The following is a 25,817-nucleotide window of genomic DNA, read 5'->3' as shown; positions in this document are numbered from 1 at the left end:
TGTTGTTGCCACTTCACAGAATCTTTAATCTACTGCACCATGAAAGTTGACACTATCTGTGTTTAAAATGATAATATACCACATTTTGTTGACAGTACCAGTCTTAAGCTTGTTTTGTCTTTAGCATATGCACTTGTGTGTATTTACCTTAATATAAAGCACTGATCCAACACTCCAAAGCAGCTGGCTCGGTGCCACCCTGTCATCCCAATGAAATGTAGATCTGTGATAATAGCATATGCTCCCACAGGCTTTCACTTCTGTTTATCTCTGCAAATCACTTGACAGCAGAAAAACAATGTTCTTAACACTGTACTAAGCCCAACTTCTTGTATTTGCAAGGCACAGGGCACAGTGCTACTGGTTCAAGGAATAGTACATGCATTATACATAATGCAAGAGTGTCTCTGATTCCCATGTGACATGTTTACTCCCAAATAAACAAAATGCAGGTAGGCTGAGTGTAGCTAAGTGAAGATGATTCACACACTGTTTCACTCCCATATTAATCCTGTTCTCAGCCCTAATTTGTCAAAGGGCATTATTGTTTATTTTTTATATATTTTTCCATTATCTGGCACAATCAGAACTAATTACAGAGGAAGTGTTAACTCTGATGATGTCGTCTTGGATGCTTGGCATATGAAGCATTTATTTGACCCTCCCCCTGACCCAGCATGAAGCACCCGGCGATAGGAAGAAAAGATTAATGAGTCCATGAAGGTTTATGTGTCTTAGTAATATCGTGGAGTAGGTAATAAAACACAGCACGTGTGTTGAGAGGATCCATGATGGAACAACCTTTAAGACTTGTTCAATTTGAATCCAGATTCATGTCCCGCATTTTCCTTCTGCATTTTAGTCAAATTCATTTCTGTATATAGATCTTTTGAAATTAAAAGTCTCACAAGCTAAATGAAGACCATTTTCTGATTAGAGCGAAATTAAAAAATACATCTTTCTTTATTTGATGTCCAAAGCCGGACATTTAGAGATAATCTACTTCATTAAGTATTCTTTCAAAGCCTTCACAATGGAAAAGTCACTTGCACAGCTCTGCAAGGCTCAGGCAGTTGGGTTAATCAAATTATTTTTGTGAGCATGTAAAGCTTCTTCCGATCAAAGAATAGCTCATTTATGTCTGCAACTGGGGTAATGTCTTCTTTGAAAGATGATGTTAAACAAGGTTAGGTTTCCTCTTTTAATTCTTTATTTTGTTGTATGATGTTGGTACAAGTTGCACCCTAAGGCACATTTTGTTGATATTCCACTTACAAGTCTTTCTCAATGCATAAACAACTTGGCATTTTTCTCTTTAGTTCTAAATTAATATTCTCTCTTGGCCATCACTTTTGTAAATATAACACTTTTACTAGAAAAGCTCATACACTCATTTAGTCCATATTTGAAACCATGTTATCCATTATTTTGTTGATTAGATCAGCATCTTACTGTTTTTCAAAATACTGTTGCAATATTTGTATTACTTTGGCCCTTATACATAATGTGTCTTTAGCTTTAGGACAAAGTTTTCAGTGTTTGTGGATTCAGCCTCTCTGCTGAACCTGAATATCAGTTATCAGCTTGTTATGAAGGCAAAGTGACTTTGAAATTCACTGTATTTCATTGTTTGAAACAGCGTCTTTACTTATGTCAATATGGTGTCACATCAAACAAAAGTTTGTTTCTCGTCATATTTCAACATGAAAGCTTCCCCATCAGAGCCACTGAAACTGAGAAACTCTTCCATATTCACTAATTCACTGGGAATTTTTTCCATGTTGAACTAATTGAGCTTATTCTTCTAAAAACAGAAAAGCATGTATAGACTACTCTTTTTTTTCCAGCAAAAGATACTAATGATTAACAGAGTGACAGAGTGTTCCAGCTCTTGGGACCTGCAGCACTGCATACTAAGTTCTTGCAATATATTAAAATACAACATATGCTCCAGCATATGCTACATGTCCAGACTACTAGTTATTATTGATTATACGTGATAACCTCAATAGTGGCTCATGAACAATGACCAGGAAAGAGTAAAATATTCACAAAAGTCATGTAAGGAAAAACTAAAAGAATATTAAAGGTATCTTTGGTTTAAGACACAGTAATATGTTTTTTGATGCCATAGTGTGTCCTTAATTTCCATGAGGATTATTTTTGACATTGTGCAGGAGAACACTGATACCTCGAGATTGATATTGGATTCCTTGGATGCGATTAAATGAGCTGAATAGATTTGGCTGACTTTTGTATCACCCCAGGCACAGTCAATCACCGTCAATCAGACCACATCACCAACAATTACACATTACATCTTCATCTGTTCCTCAGTACTTATTAAACCAAATTTGGTTCAAGTTCCATATGTTATCTTTCCAGACATGTTCGGCCTAGCAGATAAGCAGGAAACAGGAAAGCAGGAAAGTCAAATAGAACCGGGTACCAAATTTTAAAAGGTTTTTTTATTTCCCAATGTAAACCTTTCTGTTACACTTCTCCCGAAGCACGAGCCAGAAGTGCTAGAGATGAGTTGCGTCAAGTGGTAATTACAGTACAATACATTCACCAATGTGACGACTCAATACTAGGGTATGTGAGTCACCCCCAGCTAATGGCATTATAAATACACTGCACTTATGAAATATTCAATAGGATGGAACATCTCCTACTGATTAGCTTGTGTTGGGCTCTTGTCTGAGTAGACTGGTACTGTAAATCCTAGAGGACTGGACTGCTGTATTTAACTCGGGGAGCCTATAGTAAACAGCTCTGCCTCTCTTTACCCAGCATGCCTGGTGTCAGACACACTGAGCTACCCACGGATAATCCTTTTTGGCAGTGCATTTTCTACCAGCCTTATCAGTTATATGATGGCAAGATCAAGAGGCGTGCAGACCCCTTCTGTACCCTCCTCTCGCCACGGTGCCGCCACCCCAATTCCTGTCCTGTATAGTTTGTTTCGAGGTTATATGCTGACCTTCATTTTTACCGAGTGCTAACTCCCCCAATCATCTCTGGAAGGGCCTGATAAGCAGATGGCATGCCATCTATCATAGTTGACCCCTAGATCCCTGGACAATGTAAATAGACGAGTGGTTTTTGTCCTGTGGAACTGAAAGGCTGTGCGCTTCCCTTCCCTCGAAAAACCTGTTGTTACAGTACACAGGTTCAAACAAACTATAGACTGCCCTCTGGAAATAAAACTGGCATTTCCTCCTTTGCTCATGTTTATTATAAACCTAATGAAAAGTAAATTGGAAAACAACATTCTCCAGTGACTACAAATACAGAACCCCTGATAATGCACAACGTTATACAGGATGCATTTAGCACTAAGTAAGACCACTAATTATCCCATTTTATAGCACGCCTGAGCTTTAGAGCATGATCAACTGAAATATCAAAGTGCACCAGCATTTCCAAAGTTTATTTATTGATCAAGAGTACCCATGCCTGGAGATGAAAGCCATTATTTTTAATAGTATAAAAGCACACAATATGATTGCCATATGATCTTCTTTTTTCTCTCCGTAATTAATTTTAATGAGTATGAATTAAGGAAATTGTTATTTTTGCTATTTGGCTGATTGTTACAGGGTTGTTTGTGTGATATTAGTCATTACGGGTTAGTTTCTCTTTTACTGTGGCCGCCTGGGCTTTTTATTACAGTGTCCTAAAACACATTCTGAGTACTAATACTGATTAGTTAAATGTGGGAGACACTGACAATGAAATTGATTTTGCGTTTTACTGTGCTGGGAAGGGTGCTTTAAAGCAAAATGATTTCTCTTTTTCCTTATTTGCTTTTGTTAATTAATTGTAAAACACTTAAGATATGCTTCAAAAACAGAAACTCATTTTAAAAGCCTCGGATACACAGAAATTAATATTGATTGTGCAATTGTTGCAAACAAAAGATGACATAGATTGACAAACTATTATCCCTAGGAATTACATCCATTTGATAAAAGAATAGCCCATGAGATCAAATCTACTCTTGGATAGAGCTGAAACCTACACTTTATTGTGACAGCACCCACCTGTCACTCAAAGTGTTCATGCCCTCAATGATGCATAACTTTTAAGACTTATTTTATTCATGTGAATTATATAAAAAATACACCCCTGTACAGCTGTCATGAATAGGGGAAATTAGAGACAGGCCAAAACAGTTTTTTATACCAGGCTGTAAACATGTTCATTTCAGCTGGGAAGTTGTTCATTTTGACATGGGGGTCGAGGGGAATTGACTCGCTTTTGGAGCCAGCCTCAAATGGCCTTTTGAAGACTACTGCTGCTTTAGCAGTAATACAGTACTGTATATCCCGACTCCCAGAGCATTCATTGAGCATTCAGAACACATTTTGGACTCCCACTAAAGCCCACTTACCTCTCTTTCCTCCCATCTTTACTGTATAAACAGATTGTTATCCATATTTCATGGGCCTTTGCTGTTTGTCTTAGCCCCCCGCAAAGACTCGTTTTCAGTGCTGCTTTTCATCCGTTTGTCAGTCAGATACACCCAGCCCCAGCATATTATTTTACGTACCCCACATCTCTCTCATGAGTCTCTCTGCCTCTCTGTTTCCAGCTCTATCACTCCCTTGCTCCCACATGTACCACTCTCTCTTCTCTACCTCTGATTATTTCTCCCACTTCACCTCAGGAGTGTCGGCCATTAAATGCAAACCTGGTCATGCTGTCAGTCCCACGCACACGCAGAAGAAACACAGCGGCGCACACCGAAAATGTAAAAGACGGTCTTCAGAAAGACAAGAAAACTATTTCAGACTTCACTTTTTTTTCTCTACTTATCTTCCATGGATATTTGTCAGTATTTGTATATATGTAATATTGGTAGTGGGTATTAAAATTGAGACCTGTCGGAGGCTTTCCAGTTTAGAAATTGTGCCAAAGAATCTTCTCTCTTTTATGTGTTTATTCCCACCTCTTATTTGAGCTCTTGTTGCAGGCGATGCTTTTATCCCTGTCGCTGTCACTTATATTCTTTTTCTCTAGCATAACTTTTCAGAGTTTGCATATCACCAAATCTCACACATCTACCGCTCTACTCAGAAGATCAAAGCACATTATGCAATGTAGCGCATTCAGGTCTGTGACATCCTTCCCCGGTTTTGATGTTGTATTTACTATTCTTTTCCAAAACCTGCATTCATACTCTTGAATCAAAATGTTGGCAAATAATAAGAAAAGACCACGAAGGGATGTGACCACTAAAGGGGCAAGAAAAGTGTTTTTTGTCAATTCAAATCTTTTTCCAACTTTAATTGGCCCTCTCGCCACAGCACTCAGGGCGATTAATAAGACGATTCAGTAAGAATGATGAGTTTTGGTGCTCCGTACAACAGACATGACTCTGAAGTTGCTGTGTGAGAGCTGGAGCAGAAAATGGATAGTCATTTCCTTTTATGGCCAGTAAGGCTGCTGTAGAGATTCAGTCTTGGTCTATAATTGAGACACCAGGGTATATTCTCTTTCTGGACAGACTCTAATGGTTAGTGCATTAAGGAGGATGATTGAAGAAAGCAACACACTTACAGTAGAGGGTGCGGTAAATCAGAAAAGATGGCTTTTTGGCCAACTTGTAGATTGCAGTGGGTTCACACTGTGCAGTGCTTTAGGTCTTTCCTCTCTCTCATCTCTGGTTAGAGCACTCTTCAGCAGAGTTAAATGGGTGTAATTTTGAGGCAAAAGAGAGAACACTTTTAGTGGTAATGGAGAGAAGGCTTTGGACATGTTGTCATGGCCCTTGGAAATACAGTAAATGCACTCGTCAAGCCTCACTCAGTTGTTAGGGGGCTCTTTTATGCATCACTCTCAGGTTTTGTATTCAGCTCATGAGGGATGGGGAGCTGAGGCAGTATCTTTTATTAAGACATCAGCTGGACTGCATATTCACACACCGGCAGGTTCAAGGTGCAGAGTCCGGCCAACAAAGCCTCACAACAGTGTTCTCTTTTTATTCATTTTTTTATTCACAGCTTTGAGTTATTTGATTAGATTCAGTGTCGTTTTTGTCAGTGAAATGTTATCGTGCCTGTTTCATTTTTATGACTTCAGTAATGTTTGCAGTAAAAAGAGTCAGTGTCCTTAGGAAATACAGTTGCCATTCAGAAACTCTGGCTGTTTGAACTCTGGTCTTTTTCTGATAGTTGACCCTCTACCTTCACAAAATCTGACGGATTGCATTTCGATTCAGCACAGACCACTCAATGTTATTCTTGCTCGTGTTGCTTCGACCTGAGCTCTCCACTGCACATGCTGCAATTTATTCACTCACATGTCCAAAATACTAGTCACAGGGATTAGCTTAAGACAAGCAGCCAAAACATCCAATAACATTAATGCAATTCCTTGAGCAAACAGCTGTGCAGTTGACCTCTGTAATAAACGCAGTCATTCCTACCAATAGTGTATAAACATTAAAGACAGCCAAGTGCACATTACATCCACATCTACAGCCCTTGTAATAGTGGACAGTATCTTGTTACGTTTTTTTTGTAATATTCATTGGGATTGTATATGAATGGGTGTGTTGGTGTGGTATTCTTCTTCCACTTTCAGATCATACTTAATTTTGTATTTGGGAAATTAGTTATGAAAACACGTAGTCATGATTTCCTTTGAAGAAATGAACACTTATTAACAACACTGTGATATTACTGTATGCATTTATTACACAGCTTCTCTCAGGCTACTTGCATTTTCAACCATTTCCTAACAGCTTAACTTGTGACTTTGGGTGTCAGGCCGGGGCAGCTTGTTGTGTGGTTTCATATATATTCATATATGACAGCTGGCTGCTAACAGATTACTGGTCTTTCATGTGATTGTGCCTGGGGGGTTCAGTTTTTGTTGCCAACTATCCTGATAATACTCAAACTGCCGGAATGCTATCCTCCCGTGACATGTCTTCTTCCCATGTATTTGAATCTTAGAGAGACGGGGTGCCTATATGTCACTCCATGATAAGTGTTGGGAATTACACAGTAATTAGTTTGCCCATTCTAAACAAACCCTGGCTGACACCGACAGTGGGAGACGCCTGAGGAGTAAAGATACTCTACCCACTGACTCCAAAAGCAACATCTGCTTAACCATTGCCTCCTAAATATGCAAAGAAATTACTATTGGAGGATTTGTTTCACTTGTATAAATCAAACATATAGACATAATGATATGGAGATGCATTTAAGCTGCTGTTATATTGTTTGAGTCTGTTGCTCAATCATTTTCTTCCCTTCTCAATTCTGCAACCAGATTAGTGACACTTCATAGGTGGAATATGTTTTCAGCTGTACTGAGAATTTTCACAGTATATAAAAACATGCAGTCAATTAGTAGAGGCAAAAATAGCAACCTAACAACCTAATATTTGATCCATATCATTAACTTTGTGCTGTATGAGGTGCTCAGAATAAGGTGATACGATGGTAAGACGATAGACCTTTGTCAGCCATCATCTACATTTTATTATAGCATTCATACCAAGGGTGTTTTTCTGTTTTATATAAATTGTTGTATTGGACCTTAGAAAAATGCATGCTGTTATTTAGTATTAAAAACTTTTAACATTTGGATATTTCTGTAAACTGCTCAGTAACGCCCTTACTGTCAATATACCCACTAAAGCCATCCATCCTCTGAATGTTCTAGGTCTCTAGTAGGTCTCTAGTTTGTGGATGTTAAGTATCAAGAGGCTGTGATTATCCTAGAGGTCGCAACAACTCTTTTAATACTGTACAGTGAGTGCAAGTTTCTAAAAGTGGTCTCCCTACAAAGAAATGGCTACTATAGGGACTAACATCATCACATATGGACACAGTTGGGCTCATTGAATTCACAAGAGTCTCAGCTTTCCGTTCATACCCAATTTATGCAATTGAAGACTGTTTAGGGACTCCCCCAGTATGCAGACATATTCAACTACACCATTTTAGAATAGGCACAAACAACACATTTGTACAGAATGAGAAAAGATACATGGTTTGTTTTCCCCCCTAAACTTCATGGGATTATCATAAAGTGGGCATGTCTGTGAATGGGAGACTTGTGAGTACCCATGAGAGGTCAAGGGACCCCTTCAAAAATTGACGTGCCAGTTTTCCCCTCAACAAAATGTAGTCAAACTTTGCAGTGTTTAGAGACCATCCCTTTAGCCCAACAGCAGTTAAGAGGTTAAATTAGAGTCTCATCCATACAACCAGATACAACTGGGATCAATTAGTATATGCATATAAACAAAGCATACATACACATTTTATAACAGAATCTGTCAAATTGAGTCCGGTCAGCTTGATGACCTAGCTTAAAAGGTTTGTTATAGGCGCACAGGAGCTGACTGCATTGATAGAACTTTAACTTTTACTTACAACACATGAAAATGCTTATCAGTCATCAGAGATGTGACTGCATTGGCTACTGATTTGCATCACATCCAGCTTTGGCGAACACAGAATTTTGAACTCCTCTTGGCTCAACAGCTCAGACACAAACAGCACAACTCTCTTCTCATTTGATCTCCACTTTGTATGTAAGACCATACTGGAGGAAATGTGATAGGAGGGCTCACTAGTGCTATGCTTAAGTAGGGTTTTCTGCACTCTCCTATCTTTGTCCACAGAGGTTTTTTAAATGAATCCTGTTCACTTTCCTTTCTGCACTTTGTCACCTTAAAAAACAATGTGTTACCGATTATGTTGTTCCATAAGAGCTGTTCTTTTGGCACAGCAAAGATTTTTTTTCTCAGATCACAGACGCCTTGCCAACATCTTTTCTTTAATTCTTTTCTTACTTCTTTTGTCAAGTTTGATGTCTTCAGTGTTGCCCTCTACCCTCTCAGGATGAACTTTGTGCTTGGTGCAGCACTGCCACTGCATAGTGTTGTTTTACTCTGGCAGACAATTATCTCTGAGACACCAGGACAGAGAGAGTTGCTCTTCACAATAATTTCCCCCTAAACTTAAATCAGCCCACACTGCCCATCACCCACTGAATGCCACAAATATACACACTAAATTAAGCTGACACACAAGTACCCCTTAAGCATTTTCTTTCTTGGAATTTCTCTTGGATTTATGCTATTAAAGCTGTGTGGACTAAGGTTCATGTAACACGTGCGAACACACACACACACACAAACACCGCTTCAATCACTGTCACAAGCCTCAGGAAAAAACTCTCAATCATGCCAACAACAGATGACAGTATCTACAATAAACCCCCCATTAAAAGCTGAGCATATGCATTGCCTTTCGCTCTGTTTATTGTACCTCAGAAGTCTTCAAAATCTTTTTATTGACAAACCACACCTTGGAGACCTTGGAGATTTTTAAAGGCGGTTAGAAAAGGTCATGACATTCAGAAATGGCATTCTCTTTGGGGAAATGGCTTGGATGTCTGGCCGTTAAATAAGGTTAGTCATATCGGCTCGATTTCCGAGCTGTTTGGCGTCCTTGGCATTGCGTGAGTGTGTCCAGCTCTCTGCTTATAATAAAGACTCTCAGTGCATGTTGGAATGATTTTGCCATGCCATCCCCTAGAGGCCAATAAAGAGTGCAGAACATGCTCACACACACACGCAAACACACATAATGTACAGTATAAGCACTTACATGCCGAGTTTGTTCCCGTTTGGTGGTGATGGTTGTGGCTGTGTGTGTGTGTGTGTGTGTGTGTGTGTGTGTGTGTGTGTGTGTGTGTGTGTGTGTGTGTGTGTGTGTGTGTGTGTGTGTGTGTGTGTGTGTGTGTGTGTGTGTGTGTGTGTCTCTGTGTGTGTGTGTGTTTGTGTGTGTATGTGTGTGTTTGTGTGTGTGTCTCTGTGTGTGTGTGTGCTCACATTAGTGGTGGATGGCTGGGTGGTTTTGCTGACATTTAATGATATACTTCTTCATGCACAAACTCACACACATGCACAAACCCCATCTTGCATAGCTCACTGATATCTCAGTTCCCCGCTCCCACTCCTCAGTTCTTCTCATGCAACGGAGGAATTGAAATGCAAGTGCTTAAGGGTAAAGCCTTGAAGGCTCCAAACAGAAACCATTAACCCTTTAGTATTCCCCTGGCCTCACAGCTGATGAGTTATTCAAGGCTTTTGACAAGGATCCACCCTTTTTACATTCACTAATGATGAGGAAAGGTCAATGAACACGCTGAGAGATGCCTTTGGCAAAAATAATCTCGGGACTCAATACACCAAGGCTCTATCAGCCTCTGAAGTGATAAACGGACCTTTTTTTTAATCCAAGTCCACCCTTCCTGCTGAATTACTGTAACGTGTTTGAAACAATCAATGGGCTGAGCTACTCACAAGCCAGAGTCCTGTCACCATTGGCACTGTTAATTAGTACTGAGGAATCCCAGGCGCTTTTGTCTGAGCACATCTGAAAGAAGACCAGCAGATTAGACCATTTTGCTTTACATTTGTTATTTCTAATACCATCTAGCGTGATGGTGGGTGGCTCCCAGTGGGCCTCCAGCCACAGATCTGCGTCCCAACATGAAACAACTAAAAAAGACTGGAAAGGGGCCAGTGTGTCTTTCACCAGAACTGAAAGCAATAGCAAGTAGATATTCCCTACTTCCATGATTGTTAATTTGCATTGCTTCTATATAATTGTCACTAAATTTGATTTTGGTGTCGTTTGCTTTGGTAGTTGGCATTTGACTGATCAATATGGGTTTTGAGATTACCAGCAACCCTCGTATTTGTTCCAAATCAGGCAAAAAGGGATTGATACACCACCCCAAAATATACTTGGGTGAAGGGTTGGGCAATGTCAAAAGTGAAAAAAAGGTGTAATTGTTGGTTAACAAAGTCTGGTTACATTCTATATTCCAAAACCAGTAAGAAGTTTTTGAATGATATACAGTATCTTATACATTTGTCCTTTAAAGCTTTTTGTTAAAAAACTATAAAGAAAACACAAAGATGAGCCAAGTTGTTGTACTGTGTAACATGTTCCTTCATTACAATGAACGTGGGCACTGCAGTTTATTTTGAGTCCGTCCCACATACTGTGCACCATGCTGGTGCTGTAAATACTCACTCGAGCAACAAATGTGTTTACTCCTTTTTGAGTAAAGTTTGCTAAAAAGTTCATAGAGGAAATTATTTAACCTTTCACCAATGAAACTATAGTTGTGAGCCCTTTTTAAAGATGGATATCTTTGGTAGGAACCAGTTGGGATGGGGCTACGTGTCACAGGATGGCTGAAAAAGTCAGAAAGGATTGAGAGATGAACTAAGACATCGTTGGATTTGGTCTATTCATGGGATTTGTTGTTAGTAACAATTTACAAAAGTAAAAGTAACAATAATAAAAAGAAATCCTCCTCGCTATAGAGCATTGACGGCTGAAGATGTATGCAGGTGTCCAGATAGACTAATGCTGTATTCAAGGTGAACAATTAATCAATTAGGATGTACATTTAGCTAAACTGGACTGAAGCAAGACAGTTGTTATGAGTCGTACAAGGAGAGCATGTTGAAACCAATGTTTTTTTTGTTAGATTACAGATCTGTGGTTGAACTCTCGCTTGAGCAGGTCTGCATGTTTTTGTTTTGACATCATATTTTTAGCTTATTTTTTCCAGTATGCTCTCTGTGTTGCTTGGATAGCCCCTTAGTCTGAAAAAAATTGAAGTCGTCTTGATGAGAAAGTGCAGATTTAATAATCTTGGTTCACTCACAAATTATACTGGACAAATTAACAATGATAGTTGGATTCTGGGTCTTTTGTTTAATCAATAACACAGCAACTTTTGAAAGTGCTGATGGCACTTTGATCATTATTTTCTAGGCAGATGGTACTAGCCCATTTTAAATGGCTACTCTGTAACCCTTTACATTCTGTCATAATTGCCTTTAATGGAAAGAATGCAATATAATTGAACTGACATTTCCTGTACTCATGTTTACGGTCACAAGAACAGTGAGTCAACTTAATGATGAACACTGTATGTAAATGTGAATCCATCAGCTCTGTTTTTAGCTACAAAGGGAGATGTGTGTGGGTATTCTGCCAGACGTATTGATATTTGCTGCTCCTGGTACCCAGCTGAGTTGAACTATGGGTCAATCCATCGGTCTTATTTGTTGGTAAACGCAGACTTACTCCCCTCAGTGATTCCAGTCAGCGATGTTTGACCTCATGTGAAAGATAGGGACACAAAGGCGGAGCGAGCGTTACCCACCCCAGGAACTGCAGTCACTATGCACCGTCCGGTATCAAACGGAAGAAACATGTGTCACAGTCATCAGTTCTGGCATTTATGCAACCATGAAAGTTGCATATCAATGGTGTCAGTGTGGCAGGGAGGATAAGCCTAAGGAGGAAAGGCTGAAGTGGATTTGGAGTGTGAGGGGAGGGGGGTATATGTGGAACTGGAGATAAGAGTTTCGATGTGTTTTTTTTTTTTAGGTTTTGACACGTTTCAGTGTGAGGTGATGTTGTCTTCCTTTTATCCATATAACCCTAACAGTCAGTCATTCATTGTCATTGTACAGAGTGCACATAACTCAGCGTTTCCAAATAGCCTGGAACACACTCAAATTGGCTGTGCATCACACTTAACTTTCAAATGCACCCATTTATTTTTTATTTGGCAGCGTTTTGTGGTGCATCAAACCACCTTGACTTGTCTACTTTTGAACTGTTTTGATTTTCTGAAGCTTTTTAAAAAGCAGCCAGACCTTTGCAGCTGAGCATAGCCACACTCAAAGGGGCATTGCCATAGAAATAGAATAAGAGTAGAACGGACATTGAACTATTTACCTTGGAAAATGGCGCTCAGCTCTGTGCAATGGCCACTGAAATAGGACGAGTTAGCAGCTACAACGGTCACTGGTTTTTACAATAGCAACAGTGCACATAACAATGGCAGCCGCTCTACCAGTCCCGCTATGTTGATCTGAATGGGAATGTTCTTTCTACCCTCATCCTTTTTCTATGGGTATTGCAAAAGGTGAAAAGTAAGTTACATTCGCACAATTATGAGGTACTTATACTTTACTTGAGTATTTCCATTTTAAGCCACTGAATACTTCTACACCACTACATTTCAGAGGGAAATATATATTACATGGGGGGGGGGGGGGTGTTGTTAAAGAGCTTTAAGATTAAATCCAACCTCTTTGGCTTAACCCTTTCCAAAAAAAAGGGACTTTTTAGGGACCCCTTGTTTGAGTCGCCTATGCGTTTTGTCTGAAAGCTATTTTAGATATAAAATGTGTGATCATCTTAAAAAATATAATATTAGGGATTAAACTACCAAACAGAACTGTAGATTGAATTGTTCAAAGCAGATCCACCGTAACAATTTAACAACATTGAAATGCTGGTTACCTGTTAATGCATCACTGATACTAATCCAATAATGTACACACGGCATAGTAATATGACACTGATAATCTGCCTGCATGATAAGTAGCTTTACTGTTGATACTTGAATCTAATTTTTCCTAAAATACTTACAGAAAATGTCATTTATCATCACTGCCTATATGAACATACACTTTATTCTTTATTGTCTGCATTGACTGTAGAACTGTATATAGAAAGCCAACCTATTGTGATGTAAATCAGTCATCTGAAGAGCATCAGTATGAAACATGTGAAATTCCCTCTGAATTTCTGCCCTTAATACATTATCCAGATTAACTGCAGCTGACATCACTGACTTAGGTTTTTATCCTTTTTAGTGAAGTCAGGACAGCAGACAGAGGCTATTCAAAATTAAGTAACAGCACCAATTAGTTTTCTAGTTGCACAATAATAAGGGATTCATTCCTATTCTGACTGCAGCATCCCAAATCTGCATGCGTCAAGAGGGTCATTTAAGTAGTATAAGCGGACATTTTGTGTTTTGTTTTGTTCTGTTTTTTTTGTCCATGAAGCTGCAGCATACATTAAGGAAGGATATGCTGGCAAGTTGTGAATGTTTATATCCAGTTGAGACCTTGAAATGTTAACCACTTAACAGACTCACAGTGTGTGAATTAGAAAAGAAGGAATTCATATACACAAGCCAGACTGAGTTTGGTGTAATGTCTGTTAGGGCTGCAGAATATGACGGAAATATGTGATAATGTCTTAATATTAAATTGTACTCAGTTGTGCTTGACTGCTGTTTTCAGAATACTGTATGTACAGCGCTCAACACTAACCAGGCACAAGCTTTTGGTTGCCTTAACTGAAAATATGGTTGCCATTTTTAGTCACCTTATATTTAAAGTCATTCCATGCATGCAGCATGGTCTGGTTCTGGTTCTGACTGTAACAGCAAACTTTAATTACCCATCATCATCCATCATCTTCAACCGCTTGTCTCCTAACTGGGTTGAGGGGGGCTGGAGCCGATCCCAGCTGACATTGGGCATGAGGCGGGATACACCCTGGACAGGACACACATAGAGACAGACAAACTTTAAAGATCATTAACAAATACTAAAATGTTTTATGTTGATGTGCACTTTTTGGTGACCTAGTTTTTTCATGTTAAAAAGTGCCAGTGGCCAAAATTGTGTTGCCAGTTTCTCAAAATGGTTGCCAATGGCAACCTGGCAACTGTTACTATCGAGCCCTGCAGCTAAAATGCAACAAATTGCTTGTTGAGTTAACAAAACTGAAATGTTATTATTTCCGACATTATTTTTCTGAACAAATTGAACATTAAACTGAACAAGAAAAGGCACTTTAAAAAATTAAGTTAGAGTAGCCGGTTTCTTTTGTTTGTTTTTTGGAAAGTTGCTATCACAATGAAGTTAAAAAAAGTATTTATTCTGTGTGTGTGTGTGTGTGTGTGGGCGCCGTGCGTGCGTGCGTGTGTGTGTGTGTGTGTGTGTGTGCGCTCGCCCGTGTGCATGCATGTATGCGTATGGGAATGCGAGTGCCTGTAGTGCCTCTTACTGCTGAATAAAACACGCCTCTGAATCATTGCTGCTCACTTCAGGACACTATAGCTTTTATCTGAACCTCCTGCAGGCAGTCAGCAACAAGGTGGGGAGTAGAGACTGAAGCGCATTCACTGCCTCAGGTTCTGTCTTGGCATAATAAAGGAATATTTCATGTGTGACACTCACACAGCCTATGGGTCTACACTATCTAAAGCAGACTTTGAGCTAGCAATAATTAACATAAACATATGGCGTGTGCCTCCATTGAGTTGTGGGCTCTCAGCCTCAAGTCTTATGCAGCGCCTCAGCTAGAAATAATCCACTGCACATGCTAATCACTTGGCAATTGATTTGGCCCTTTTTGGTCCAACAAGTTCTGTAAACCACTGAATTGATCTGAGAGAAATCAATTAACAGCTCAGGGTAGGTAAATATGAAGAAAAAATATGGATTGCTCTGTATACAGTATGACTGTCTGAGCAAATTCTGGCTGCAGCTTGTGTGCATGTGCAGAGGTGCTCAGCGTGAGCAAATTCCAGTCAGGTTCAACTAGCCCCAGGTGAACTTTGATAACCAGGCAGTCTGCGGTGATAAAGTTATCTTATATCCATCAAGAAGAAAATGCACTTAACCCTCGACATTCAGGCCTGCTGTGTTATCAGCACCATAATGGAAATTGATAAAAGAGAGCTGTCTTATCATAATCCTACATACATAACAGCGGGGAATTGCTATTTTAGGAGGCTACTGGCGAAGGAGCTGGGGAGGAATGGAGAGGGCAGGAAGAGAGGGTTGCCTCCTGGTTGGAGATCAGATGTTATCGCGCTGTATTGATGGAGCAGTTCATGGAGATGCAAGGAGCGTCGGTTGGTCGTAAGACATTTCTCATAACTGGCCAGACTGTCGCTGTCATCACAGGGGCACAGTAGCTAAGCAACGGCTGACTCAGCGAAATCCTTGGGCCTGCAGCAGAAATAAAACCCTGATAAGCATTAAAAAGAGCGGGAGCATTGGGAGTTATTAGAGATAGTTGGAGTGAGAGACCCAAATATGAGAGGGGAGATTATTATAGAGACAGAGAGGGAGAGAGAGGGAGAGAAAGGAAAAGTGGGGCTACATGAATTTGCTACATGCTGACTCCATTTGTTTGCGTCCCTGTGCATTTTATTAAGCCTCTAACATTAAACAGATTTAGCAGAAGCAGCCAAAGTCATAGAGTAATTATGCTTTTGGAAATGCTGTGATTAAAAACGCTTGCTTATAGTATCAAACCACACTGTACTGCTTTTTTGTTATTTTTTGTTTATTCCCAGAACGTGCCAATGTGGATTTACCCTCTAAATGTTCAAATGATAGAAAAAACAAATCTACAAGGGAAAATTCATAAAACATGTGAAAAATGGAGATTTATCCATCAGACGTGCATATAAAATGCATCATTTGCAAGCTCATTGATGTCCTGCATAAAGCATGTCCTTGAATTGATAGGTGCAATAAACATACGTGTAGGTCACTCTTGAATTTTGGATGCCAGACTCATAACTTCACTATTCAGTTCAAATAAAAGGAATACACATAGACTTTCTGTTCAAGAAGGAAAAGGAAAGAGAGACTTTAAAAGTGAAGAGAGGATCAATAATGAAAAGGAACAGTATCTGTGGAAAGCCCCGTAAATGTCTTCTCTGTCGGGATTCCTTTCTCCGGCTCACACTGTGCTGAGGGCTCTCTTATGTGTCCAGATACCCCACTGAGGCGCTGATTAAGTCAAGCTGAAGGCCAAAACCTGCCTGCAATCGAGAGCCCCAAGCTCACTCAGTAAGCTTTCAGGTGACCCGTCTCTCTCACTCCACAGTAGATGCTGATGGTGAGAGGAGCTGTTAGAGGCCCCAGCCCCCAAACAGTTGGAGTGAGGAGTGAGGATACGGCAGTACTGGGGGGCGGAGGAGGGTAAATGATCTCTGAAGGCCATCTTATTAATGGAGGCTTTTCATTTCTAGCACTAATGCAAATGATTGGTGGGGCTAATGAGCTCGAAGGTCCATGTGAATGAGGGCTCTGTGGAGCGGCAGTGTGTGATGATCATAGCGGGAGACGAAGGTGATGAGTTTCAAAACATCATATCTGGTCGTGATGAACATTTTGCTTGTACAAGAACAGGAGGAATAGAGAGAGAGAAACGGATGAATGAGCTGATGGGTCGGCAAGTCAATTGTGCAGCAACTCAATATTGCAGGCTGCTACAGGCAAGAGGGTAAGATGAGTGGCGTAGGGGACAAGCGTATTTCACTGTCAGTGGATTGAAGTGAGGTAAAGCATGGAAAATGTCTTGATCGCCTTCTATAAAGTGCTTGCACGCTCCCGGTGTGTAAGCATTTAAAAGACGATGGAGCGCAGCAGATTCTTTGAAGGCGCGGCATCCCCTCATCAAATGTCATGATATTCCACTTATACTCCCTACCGAACACCAGCGCAGCCCCCCCTCCGAAAAAAAAAGACCCTGCTTTTAGTTTGTGTTGTACTGTGTTAAAGACACCCTTGGTGGTTGCTGTGAACCTTGCATGTAGAGGGATTTAGCCCGATTTACAGTCTTGTGTGTACAGGATCAGTTCTGGCTCAGGAGTGTCTCATGTGGACTCTCCCAGGGGGAGGGTGGGGACGACCAGAGGCCACTGATTGATGGTCAAGGACACTGAACCCCTCCCCCCACCGCCATGCTCAGAAGAGCCCATCTCTGAATCCGTGTCCTCGGGGGGATTGGGATGCTGCCTGGCTGGCTGCCGTCTGTGCCCCACTCGTGACAGCCTGCTTGGAGGATACGACTCCTCTGCTAAATGAAAAATTAACGAGTTGAAAACGTAACCTAACACAAAAACATGTCAGATTCTCTTCTATTCTTCTTGCATTTTCACGTGTGCGTCATGGAACACGTACAATACTTAACAGAAGAGCAAACAGAAGATTGAGGGTTTCTGAATGGAGCTCAGACCTTACAAACCCAGCATGTATGACGGTTAAAGGGCTGACAAGAGGAAGGGAAAGCTCACGCTATTACTTCATGAATGATGCTGTTCCAGTGAATTACAGTGCAGTGCATAACACTCGAGATAGTACTCAAAACAAACACCGCATCGAGTGTCACTGTTGCATATTTCAGTATGATTCATTTTCCGTGTCAACAGTTACTGGGGTTCAGGGCCTTAGCATTTGTTGTGCATATGATATGTGGGTGACAAAACTGCTGTCGATGGAGATTTGGGTGGGAAGGGGGAGGGAAGAGAGAGCAGCTCATACTCCCGGCACACTATTTAAAGCTCATAGCTTCAGTCCGGAATCAGAGGAGAGAACTAAGGATTGTTATTTTCATATGACTTGGGCTGGGGAGGCTTTAGTTTTTCATTTCAATTTGGTTGCAAAACAGTAATTGAAGCGTATCACTTTCATCTCCACTTATCTCCTCCACTCCTCTCCCTTTGGAGCGCTGCTTGTCTTCTCTGCGTTTGCGCATTTTGACGCTGTTGGTTTCTCTATGATATATTGTCTGGGATTCTGGTACTTCATTGTAGCTTGCTGCTGATGTACATGGCAATTAATTCAAACCAAAGAGGTAGAGAGCAACACCCAGCCCCCCCGTCCGCAGCCTCGCTCTCGCACCCCTTTCAATCACTGTCTTTTTTTCCCAGCTCTCTCCTCCTTTGATTCCCCCTTCTTCTCCCCCATATCTGTCTTTCTTTTCCTCTCGCTTTCTTGTCTGTCTCTGTCTCTTTCCCCTTTCTGTTCCCTTCAAGTTAATAAGCAGAGTAATAGTGTTGCAGGCAGTTCTTGGTTGGGGAGTTAATTAAAATGGCAAGATACAACCCACACAGTCAAAACAATGGAGACCCCTGCTTTTCGCAGTGACACAGAGATATTAAACAAGGCCAAAATCAAACACTGAGGAGGAAGAAACCTGGTAACACCCTCAACATAACTTAACACTTTCCCTCCTGAAGTACTGAGGGGTTTTATTGTTACGCTCTACAGACCAGTCAACATTAGTCATCGCAGAGATCCAGTAATTACCTTCTGAGCTCCCTGCACTGCTGCACGAAAAGCAGTTGTGTGCAAGATATTAATGTGATTACTGCAGCATTTAAAAAGCCGGGAACTACACTGACACCGATCAGATGATAAATTGTAGGAGGGAAATAGTGACACCTGCCTGTTCGCAACCCACCACGCACACACACACACACACACACACACACACAGCCCAAATGATTTTGCTAGCGTGGTTAGCACAATGCAGTGCACTCAGGCTCCGGCAACAGTGGGCTGGCTGAGCAGGACAGGAGCTGTTGCCATGGTTACCATTTCTCGGCTCGCTCTCATAGCCCAGGAAAACTGTGTCATTATCCTGTACTTTGGATAGGAGAAGAAACAGCAAGAGAGAGAGAGAGGGAGAGAGAGAAAGAGGGGGGGGAGAATACAAAGAGAGAAAAGGAGGTAAAAAGGGGAGACAAAGACAGAACGGCAGAGACAAGGAGAAAGAAGAGGAGGGCCGCAGTTCACACAGGCCAGCCATGCATCTAACACACACATCATCCAAATTTGCACCCATTTGTGCCCCCCCCCCCCCCCTTCTGTCCGTCAGCGGAGCTATAGTTTTCACTCTAATAGGTAAACAACTTCAGTGTCGACAAATAATGCTCGGAAATATCTGGTAAAAGCAGCGCCGTGACAGGTGGTAATGGGATGTGAGGTATTTTTTTCCGACCCTTCCCCGGCATCTCCTGTGAAAATTGTCTCGCACAAACTATTATGTTTGTTAAAAAAAATATATATATCAATCATTGTATTCATTTTAACACAACAAACACTATATGCCACTCTAATGACAACCAGCGCAAGCTTATTGAATAAATACCTGGGCCACAATAATAACAGCACAGTGGGATAACAACGCGTGCTTCTTTCCATACTCATACCACATACCATTTCTTATACTTGAAGAAAAGGACTTTATACTGTATGCTCATGATTGCATCCGTGTGCATGTGTACAGTGTGTGGTTATTTTTGTTGTGCGCTCTCTTCGGCGCGTTTGTGCAATGTGAGGTCCACATCAGAGGAGTTACATTGTGAACTAATTACATGGCTGTGTAAATAGAGGCACCCTGCTGATGTGGGCTGCGCACCACATGATTTCCCCTGGTAGAGCAGAGCTTGTTTGCACTGCCTTGCTGCGTGTGTGAGTGTGTGTGCAGACATGCATATGACCCGTATGTTTGTGCGTGCTGAGGGAGAGCATGTTTTGTAACCTGTGAGGTGGGCTTTATTGAGCTACAAACTAAAATAGTGCTTCTGTTTTGAGGAGGCAGAGTAGCCCCTCCAAATGAATGGCTGCCCTCTCCCTCTCAGTCTGCCTGACGCAGCTCTCCAGGGAGACCTGTTCATATTACTGTGGCTGTCCGCTAGTCACACAAACAGCACAAAACAAAGCCGCCTTCGATAAGAATGTGAAGAATTAGACCTTGTGTTGAACTCATTTATTCTCCACTCTCTACCAATGGCATTTTTGCACCTAATATGAAAGAGGGGAAAGAGGGAAATTGTTTTGACACCCAACTAATAAGATGGAAGAAAAGTGTTTTAGAATATTTTAGAATCTTAAGTAAGTACATTTAATCAAGCGCTAAATTTTGTACCAATGTAGCGGCCCACCGGGATCTGTCCCTGTGTGCCAGACGGCCAGTACACCACTGGTCAAAGATGTGAAACAACTAATTATATATTTCACAAAAAAACAAAGGTTAGAGCTTGTGTGGCTATGAAAAGAAACAAAAACACAATTTCTCCCATTCACTGTTAATGGAGCAGCTCCAGACTTTTTTACTTCATAAGTGTGAGACTCATCACAGGGTGAGTGAGAATTTCCTCTGCCATGGAAATAACATGTCCCCCTTTAACAACACAGTGTTCTAACATCAAGCGAGCATCGGCAAGTTTGATTGCATTTTTTTCTATTGGCTAAGTGTTGAGATGAACTGTTGTCCGACACCCCGTTGAAAGCTATCTACCACCTGCTCGTTTCACTACAAAAACCTACATACATGTGTCGTTGAAGCTGAACAGAGCCAGATCGGGTAAAACCAGAGGAGTCTCTGAGGTAATGTGTGTCTAGCACGCTGCACGTGTGTGATGGCACTGGCTCCGTATTTGGTTTTGGAGTCAACTGGTGCACAGGAAATGTAGGTGTTTTTCAGACATACATAGTCTGTTCAGTTTAGTTCAGTCTCTTTATTGTCTTAAATGGGAAACTCAATTTGCAACCAGGTGTACATGACATAAGAAAATGAACCCCACAACAAACAGAAACAAGAGGTAGAAAAGGTCTCAAAAGACAACAATACACAACACTACACAAAGTATTCTAAATTTACATTTGCAAATTAAGCTGAGTTAATGCACAGGGAACAAAGGTGTTTTTACTCCTGTTGCTCTTGAACCTCAGCCTGAGGGGAGCATCTGAAACTCAAAGTGAAGGGGGTGATTTGTTCAGTCTAATATAGACCTGGCCTTGCGGAGTACCAGCTGGTGGAGGATAGCCATCAGTGCATATTTAACAGCTTCCGTGTGGACAGAGAGCATCCGGCGTGCAGGACACAGTGTAATAATGTCATATGATAATATATCAGTCACAGGGAGGACTTTTTTGCAGAATGAGTACTTTTAATTGTGTTGCTGATAATATTTTTACTTTTATGTTATGCAGTATGTTCACATTCTGTTATAGTACTATATAAGCCCAGGGTCCTAGAACTTCACTGAGAATTACCATTGTTCAGAATATAAAGCAGCAGCAAGGATGTGAAATACAAGTTTCTCTTACAAAAGGAGAAACCAACACCAAACAGCCGAAGTGGCTCAGTAATTACAGTTTTTACAGTCTCATTTGGAAGCACCATACCAAGCTGACTGGGGTTTTGAAATGGTGAAAGCGCAATCACAACTAATCAGAGGTTCTCTTGTTTCCTGCCCACAGCACCCAACACTGCACCCTATGGGAGCACAGGAAACGCGCACGTCCCGCTGGCCTGCCGATACCTGGTCCTGGCTCTCTCCTTCTTCATCAGCGTGTACTAGCGGAGGCCAGTCCAGACACAATGACTGTCGAGAGCATTTATGAATCCTTTTTGACATTGCTGAAGGCTGGAATCCAATCTGGTACAGTTTGTTGAAAAGCCGTGATGGGGAAAATAATCAGCGTTACTTTTGTGTGGGGAAATTTTCCTTTTTTTCTTTCCTTTGCTTTTTGGTGCAATTTCTGTCATGTAAATACTATGATGTTTTATTTTTTATTATTATTATTATTATTATTTCCTCTCTTCTTTTCTGATTGATTGACCACCTTGTGAATCAGTGTTCACCCCCCCACACCGCCTCCAATCACATCAAAAGCCCCCAAACTTCCCAAATGAGTTATTTTTCATGCCTCTTTCTCTGGGAGGCGATGCCGCAAAATTTACATTTTCATCCATTTTTGTACATGGCTAAAAAGAAGCAACTGTGCCAAGTCTCCCAGTACACAGAATAACCATACCAATGTTGTATTGAATGTATTATGGGTTGTTGAACAAAGGAAAGACATTCAGATTCCTAACAATACAAATTCTGATTATGGAGTGTGCTTAAAAAAATCCTGAAAAAAAAAGACAAAAAAAATTAAAAGAACAAAAAGGCAGGGCTTTTTCAGGACCTGTATTGTCATGATTACTCAATAGATGGATGAACAGTGTTGAAGGTGTGCTTTGTTGTATTCTGAAATGGGTCCTTCAGTTACTATGCCTGCCTAACAAATTTGAACAGGCAGCCGTCAAAGTAGCAAAGTATACTGTATTGTATCTTTATATTTTAATATAGTGTAGGCTTTTGTTTTAAAGTGGGACCAGCTTTTGTCATTCGACCAAGAACATTAACACAGTTCATGACTTTGTACAGTATGAAGGGAGGAACATCGCTGCCCTATGTTTACATTTTTCTTGAAAATATAAATACTATAGTACTACTTTCAGAGTCCACATATATGTGAATGTCACAGCTAACTGTTGCAGTTGAGAAGAAAAGAGCCAGCTGCTTCAAGCTTTTTGGCTAAAGATGCAGTTCTTTGATACGCCGCCTCCAGTGGGTGTCATGAACAGGTCGTGCATACCTACTGATCATCGACTGGCTGAAAACCCACAGCCGCACACCGTAGGTAGCTTGAAGTTTCTGGCTTTAACTTTTGGCATGATACTTAAATAACGGACTCTGGGAAAGCAGTATTCCGCAGCACGGTAATTTATCCCTCTGTTTTTCTTTACAGATAATTTACTACTTAAATATATCACAGTGTCTTTTACAGTAAATATATCTACTTCATAGCACCAGTTAACAAATAAAATGACCGGAGCAGAGAGCCGGAGGTCATGTAACCTAAGATTTCTGGCAACATATGTGATCTTTAAAAAAGAAAAGTAACAATAATGAAACCTGCTTTGCCCCCAAGTCTGAGTCCTTCTCGTGTTAATTATGAGCAACAGAACACAAAATGAAGCTTATGAACAGGCTCATCACTACAAACATGGCCTAAGGTGCTAACAACTTATCCAAGGTGAAAGTCCATCTTTATTCAAACAGCTGATCAGTGTCCTCAGAACCAGTGAATGTCCAGCAGCGAATAAATTAAACCATGAGGTCGTTTAATAGGAGGAAACGTGGCTTTTTGTTCACTGAAATCAACCGGCTCAAAAACAATGTTATCGTAAGGGTTCAAGGACTGTCATGGCATATTCATCCTCAAGAATCTTCAATTCATGGTGTAAACAGAGAAACTGTACTGTAATGCCTTAATAGTACCATAGACATTAAATTAACCTCCTTTAGAAGGACACTTCCAGAAGCTCTCAATAAGATACAACTCATTTGTTTGACATATTACTGCTTATCCAATGTTCATAAACCAGTAGCTGACTTCTCTTCCTGATTAGGCGTTATATTAAGTAACTAAAACTAAATATCTCAACTCATGGCTCTTGCAGGTATTTTCAAATAAGCCAGTTGCATCTGATAAAAATGCAGTATTTGACACACAGGTTGACATGTGTGCAGGTCTCTTTTGGATATGGATTGTGTTGTATTTTGCCCCGCGATCGAGGGACTAACAGTTCACGCAGTATTTTCACATGAACTTGTAACTGCAAACGTATAGAGAAATAGCCATCGCAGTTGAAAGACTTAAAGCACAAACACTGTTATGACTTTTACGTTTCGTGGTGATTTGTTTTGAGGTCTGCTTAACATTTTTTTTTTTTGTTCTTAAATTGTTATCAGCTTGTTTTACAAATTCTGAAAATACTGCACCATGTGATCTTGTTTAAATGTTAAGGTATAATGAAAAATGGGTCAGAAGTATATTTATTCTCTTCCTTTATGAAAACAATGTATAAAAAATTACATTTGAAACATGTAAAACTGGATATGTGACATTTATTTGAATGAGGCACAGTATGGCATAGTTTATAAAGTTGTCAGGTTCATTTAGATGCCATAACTGTTGTTGATTTTTTTGTCAGATGAGTACATTAAAAAGAACAATGTTTGCAATCAAATTACCTACTTTTTGAAACAGAGAGGGTGTGAACCAATATAACAGTATTATAGAACAGATTCAATGTGTGTATATTTGGAGAAAATAGGATACCTTTTGATCTGTAGAGCCAGTGTGTAGTCCTAGTTTTCACACACTTGCGTGTTTGACGATGTGCAGAGAGTATGGTTGTGCTGCATGTCAAAGTTAACCTGTGTTTTTGAGGTGGCCATTTTACAGATATTCATACTTTTTATGAATGGAACCAGTTTTTTCCAAAAAAACCTTTGGTTCTGAAACCTGGTCTAAAAATACATACCTCCTACAGACCAGCCGGCTATGTTTGTTTGTGATTTATTTGAATCAACTTTTGCTGATAAACTAAAACAACTGCTATACAGAGTCATAATGATTATTGTGGCGCATTGGTGACAGTCTGGAGTTATGTTGGCTGCTTATCTATGCAGTCAAGATCATGCTAGTATTCATACATATGAAATGTACTGGATGTTGATTATTTTTGAATAATGGTATTAACAAGTCCCTTTTATCGAATCACTTTTATTTGCAATAAAAGTCTTCATGTTACAATATAAACCCACATCTGAGTTAATGAGCACTCAAACGGGTTATCATGTTCACAGAGACCAGGTTTATCCTTCTTAAAAATGTCTTGTCACTATGTTCTCCCTGCACCCAACTGCCCCCTTAAAATCAAGGGCAGAATTGATGCTGTTGGCAGGCTTTCGATTTTTAGATATTTCATAAGCTGTATCAATATTTAGTTTGTGAGACAAAATACACTGTCGGCTGTTACCGTATTAATGTGCATTTGGCCAAAAGTGGTTCGTTGGAGCAGAAAAACACCACTCAGGACTGTTTCGCTTTTTTAAAAGGACAACTTTTTCAGTCTGTTGGTCAGTAAATAATCTTGCGTCCAATCCGTACAATCCAGCCTGGGATGTTGTAGCTAGACAGCAATCAAGTACAGACAGACAGCTAAAGCTAGCAGATAGTAATTTAATAATGCTCAGAATCCCTCATTTATATTTTTAAGAAAATTACACACTAATATTTTAATCAAATAAATCAGGATCTTTGAAAATGTAGGACTGACTGACTGCTTGTTCTGTCTCAAACTGGATCAGTTTAGATGATACGTGATATCTCTTTTGCTTTAACAGGGTGCTGCAGGGATGACTTGTCAGCGTTATGTTAAGCCTTAGGCTGTAAATTAAGTAGACTGCGATCACATGATTACAGTGTCCCTACCACTAGCTTCCAACTT

General features: G+C 40.4%; 1 protein-coding gene across 2 annotated transcripts in view; it reads left to right on the top strand.

Annotated features, from left to right (window-relative positions):
* Nucleotides 1-24,858, top strand: part of negr1 (neuronal growth regulator 1) — a 144,483-nt gene extending 119,625 nt beyond the window's left edge. For both annotated transcript variants that reach the window (XM_083911593.1, XM_083911592.1), the window contains one exon: nucleotides 21,947-24,858. In XM_083911593.1, the coding sequence (XP_083767719.1) occupies nucleotides 21,947-22,047 (101 nt within the window). In that variant the 3' untranslated portion in view covers nucleotides 22,048-24,858. The remainder of the gene's footprint in view (nucleotides 1-21,946) is intronic.
* The last annotated feature ends 959 nt before the right edge of the window (nucleotides 24,859-25,817 follow it).

This window comes from Echiichthys vipera (genome assembly GCF_963691815.1).
Source record: "Echiichthys vipera genome assembly, chromosome: 3".
NCBI lineage: Eukaryota > Metazoa > Chordata > Actinopteri > Perciformes > Trachinidae > Echiichthys > Echiichthys vipera.
This window is presented reverse-complemented; position numbering and strand designations above follow the sequence as displayed.